The sequence below is a fragment of the Chaetura pelagica genome, unplaced genomic scaffold (genome assembly GCF_000747805.2).
Source record: "Chaetura pelagica isolate M959 unplaced genomic scaffold, ChaPel_1.0 scaffold29, whole genome shotgun sequence".
Taxonomy (NCBI): Eukaryota; Metazoa; Chordata; class Aves; order Apodiformes; family Apodidae; genus Chaetura; species Chaetura pelagica.
Genome location: NW_009970720.1, coordinates 2011590 through 2016003, shown reverse-complemented (window position 1 = coordinate 2016003; position 4414 = coordinate 2011590). Strand labels below are relative to the sequence as shown.

Genomic DNA, 4414 nt, shown 5'->3' with positions numbered 1-4414 from the left:
AGCAGGAAACAGGGAAAAAGGCTGTCTTCACCCAGCTTCCTCAGCCCACCATTTCTTTCAGTAAGTTTCAGAATAATTTTCCTTGTCTAAAACTTTCTTTTATGTACCTGCTACAGTCTGCATTACACACAGTATGTGCCTGTTTTCTTCACTTTCTTCTGCTGCTGCACAGTGACCCTGGTTCTAGCCTTTCTCATAACCTGCACTTATCAGCAGATGAGCTTTTCTTTTAACACTTCTGTTAGACCCCGTCCTCCCATACCCACTCCATCACTTTACCCTCCTCCAACTGGAAACATAACTGATTTGCTAAACACTATTTTATACACCTTATAATTTTGTTCTCTATCTCAAAAAGTTAAGACTGGGTTATAATTTCTGTGCCATGTTACCAGTAAAATAATTGTTTTAGTGACATATTAAAAGCAGTTGAAACAAGGATCAGTGCAAGATATCTCAACGTTGATATACAAAATTTGATGAGTATCCTACAAAATTAAAGAACAATGTGTTCTCAAACAGTTTAACTGAAACATCACAGTAACAAGCATGCACTACGATAAAAAGGCAAATCCAAAATACATTCAATATTATTTATTACTCCTGACAACTTACCTGTGCCAAAATGTTGAACAGTATAAGTATAAAAATCACAAAGTAGTTTGCTCCTGCAGTGAAATATTTTCTGTAAACCTTAAAGCTTATTTTTCCTTCAGAACGACCCTCTTCTGGCACTGCAGCCAGTGCATTTTCAGCCTGGAAAAAAATAAAAATAATTAAAAAATAAAAATAAAATTAAAATAGGCATCAAACTCACAGTAATAGATTCAGACTAAGCCACTTGGATGTCATGGTTCAGAATTAAAAAACAAATAAGGAGATAAGTGATTACACATATAAAAACTTTAAACATCAGAACTACAGATGTGATTTAAAAAATTTGTCCCAGTGCAATACTTCTGAAAAATATGCAGAATGACACTATGAGAATTTTATTTTGCATTGCTTCAGAGTATGTAACATGACTTCATTTACAGTCAGAAACATATTCTTATTGATTTCAAAGTCAGTTTTTCCTTTTATTATACACTACATTCAGACATAATAGCACTGGAAACTAAGGCCTTGACTTAAGAAAGATTCTGTTTTCAGAATGGAAGTGTGTGTAAGCTTTCCTTTTCAGGAAAGTATTTAAAGTAAATACGGTTCCTCAAGTATGTGTGAAAATCAATAAACATATGCCCAGAGTAACAAACTACCCACTAAGTTCTAATTACCTCTATGCAAGTACCAACGAACAGTGAGAGAAGGAAAAAAACAGATAGGCATAAAGAAGGTAAAATAACTATTCAAATTAACAGAATCCTGGTAATTTTTTTTACAGTATATGTGATATGTGATAGAAAAACTAGTGCCAGTTCAGTGGATCCCTAACACTTTGTTTTGTCCTCAGCAGACATGGCTGTACAAGAGCAGTGAATCAACAGACCTGGCTCAGATGTGAAAGGAGAAATCCCAACTACTCACCTATAGAAGAAGAGAAGCCTATCTTGTTTTTTTGTTTCTTCAGCCCCCACACCCAACCAACAGCTCTCATGCTGCTTAGAAGTTGGGCACATCTTTGTGGATTTAATAGTGGACTCACCACTAAATTAATTAAATCAGGTAAGTCTACTGGTTTACTGCTTTTGGGCATAAAACTTCCTCCAGAAAGGTAAGAAAAATGAAAGTCTGTAGTTTTGGTGTGTTTTTTTTGTTGTTGGTTGGGGTTTTTTCAGTTGGTTTTTGTTTTGCTTTTAAATCTCACTGCTTCTTATTATTTAAAAAAAGAAAGAATATATACACATAGCATAAAGGTGACAATCATCAGGGACACACAGGGATTACTTATTTCATTTTTTCCATGTGTTCCATGGATGCAGTGCCAGCTCAAGCCTAGCAAGGCTGGTTACATATCTCCTGAGCCATCTTCCAGGAGTCCAAGCACACCAGGAGAAGGCCACCTCTGGTACAGAAACACTATGGCTGATTTTGCACTCTGCAGACCAAGAGACCACAAGACACCAGGAAGTCAAGCTGGCAGCATACAAAGCATTCTGTTTTCACCAGAGCCATGCAGTGGTGTCCCAAGGTCACCCCTCAGGGTCAGCTCATGATCATGGGGAGATGTTGATGCCAGCCATGCAAACACAGCCTTTGTATAAAGTGACTAGCTTCTGCATGCACTTCTCAGAGCTCAGGATTTCAGGAAAAGCATTAATTTGAGTTCAGTGCAGCACAAGCACAGAGAACCTATCCAATATAGTAGCTCTTTAAAGCACTGCTGTCAGAGGACAGGATGAAGGAAGCACAGTGCAGTGTCTTTGGACGCTTACAGAGGTGTTCCTATATCCAGCAGAGCCTGAACAAACTCACTCTGCTGGGTTTGAACAGAAGAGCACAGAGCTGTGGCATGAATGCATTCTGCAGCCCAGGTGTTAGGACTCCCAGCACCGAGAGCCAAGCCAACAGCACTGGGCAGATCTACTGTGGGCCAGCTCTCACCTGCTAATGCAATCCAGCAGTCCCCAAAACTCAAATGTAGCAGGAGAAGCCCTTACTAAAGTTTAAATTAAAAAAACAGGCAGACAAGAATTGAGACATGCCTATTCTTTGAGCACTTACAGGTGGTTGTTCCACTGGTCCATCTTTCTGCGAGTGGACAGAAGAATCCTGGGACCAGACAGAAGACTCTGAGAAGGTTCGGTTCCGGGCAGACTTGAGGTTGGGGGTTCCAGGAACTGACAGCTGTTCTACCTCCTCATCTTTTTTCAAAAGGGAAGCAAAGTCGATGCCAGACCTCAGGAATTCTGAATAGGTACCTTTCCCCACCATTTTACCCTACAATTAACATAAGCTTTGATTATCTTCATTATACACTTTCTGTAAAGGAAAATTTTTCCTATCTGTCCTCGTTGCCTGTGGGTTCTGCAGTTGCTGAGCACAAACCCCACTGCAGTAACTGAGCTAAAGCCTCTAACTATCAGTTCCTGATTTATAAGAGCAAAAACAAGCTCTGCACCCTCTAACCAGTCCCTTCCCAGCAGCTATCCAGGCCAAGGAGCATACATACAGCATGATAAAAGTCCCAGTTACAGCCAGGTGAGAATCACCTCCTTGGAGGAGCTCCAGGAGACAGCCATGCAGCTTCAGGACAAGCTGTTGAACCACACATATAACCATCAATCTTTTTATGTTACTCCAGGCCAGGGCTAAACAGCAGCTTAATTTTCTGGTTCTTATAGAGCTCTACAAGGAGCAACATAGACCATTTCCAAACATCTTACAGCTCTATCATAAACTTTTTCCTAGAAACCTACTTTAAGAGGGAGGAAAAAGACAGCTAGCACCCTTTTTTGCAACTCTGTGATGCATCAGAAGAACTTCATGTACTTCACTACCCAACCTTAAAAAAAGACCCAAAAAAACAGCTGAAGTTCTTTCATTTGCCCTCTACCCATGAATATCTGGTACAATAAAGTTTGGAAGGAACCAGTTTTGCTGAAGGCCTGCCTGCCCTCAGAAGTATCTGTGACCATTTCTCAGCCTTAACTGAAAAAAGGGACAGGTTGCAAAATTAACATAGTTCTTGTTTCTTACACTTTTGTGTGAATTAAGAATAAAAGCAAAGCATTAACATAGTGTCAAAACAATGAAACCTCTCATGGTATGTTATACATACAAGAGGAAAACCATATGTGAAATTACAGATATGCATGATAAAATTCAGAAACAGATTTTTCAGGAAAGGTATTCTTAAAAAAATATCAACTTATTAACAATTATACATATTTTAAAACATTTATGGTCATTAGTAGACAGAAAATATATTTACAAACTGAAATTCAAAATCTTTAGCTGCTTTTTTTCTATTCTTAGATTACAAAGGATAACTACAAAGTATGTGAGATATAAAAGTATACACAGTGAAATCACTTACATCTTTTAAAATTAGAATCTGATTTGCAGCACGGAGATATTGCAACTGGTGAGTGACCAAAACAGAGATCTTCTGATGTAAAGCTTGACAAATACATCTGCAAAGAGATGAAAAAATTGATTAAAAAAACAAAGTGTTGTAAAACATCTTTACCATTTCTGAAAAATGTCTTCTATTCAATTATACAATTTAAAAAAAAAAAAAATTATGCCCATACTTATTACATTTATACAAATTAAACTTAACAAATAGGTTCCTCATTTGACTTTGCAAATGTTCAAGGTCAGGAAAACAAATTTCATACTTCTGGAGTGAAAGAGAAGGAAATATCTTACTGACATTTAATTAAAATTCTCTTAGACATCCTCCTAGCATATGAACATATCATAAGCTGCACAACAAAGGGAGTACTTAACAAAAACTAAACTAAGGGAA

General features: G+C 37.8%; 1 protein-coding gene across 1 annotated transcript in view; it reads right to left on the bottom strand.

Annotated features, from left to right (window-relative positions):
* The window catches only part of ABCC4 (ATP-binding cassette, sub-family C (CFTR/MRP), member 4), a 148234-nt gene that overhangs the window by 101442 nt on the left and 42378 nt on the right, over positions 1-4414 (bottom strand). The window contains exons 14-16 of the mRNA XM_010006355.1: positions 3980-4076; positions 2665-2880; positions 616-756 (exon numbers count right to left, since the gene is read on the bottom strand). Of these exons, the coding sequence (XP_010004657.1) occupies positions 616-756; positions 2665-2880; positions 3980-4076 (454 nt within the window). The remainder of the gene's footprint in view (positions 1-615; positions 757-2664; positions 2881-3979; positions 4077-4414) is intronic.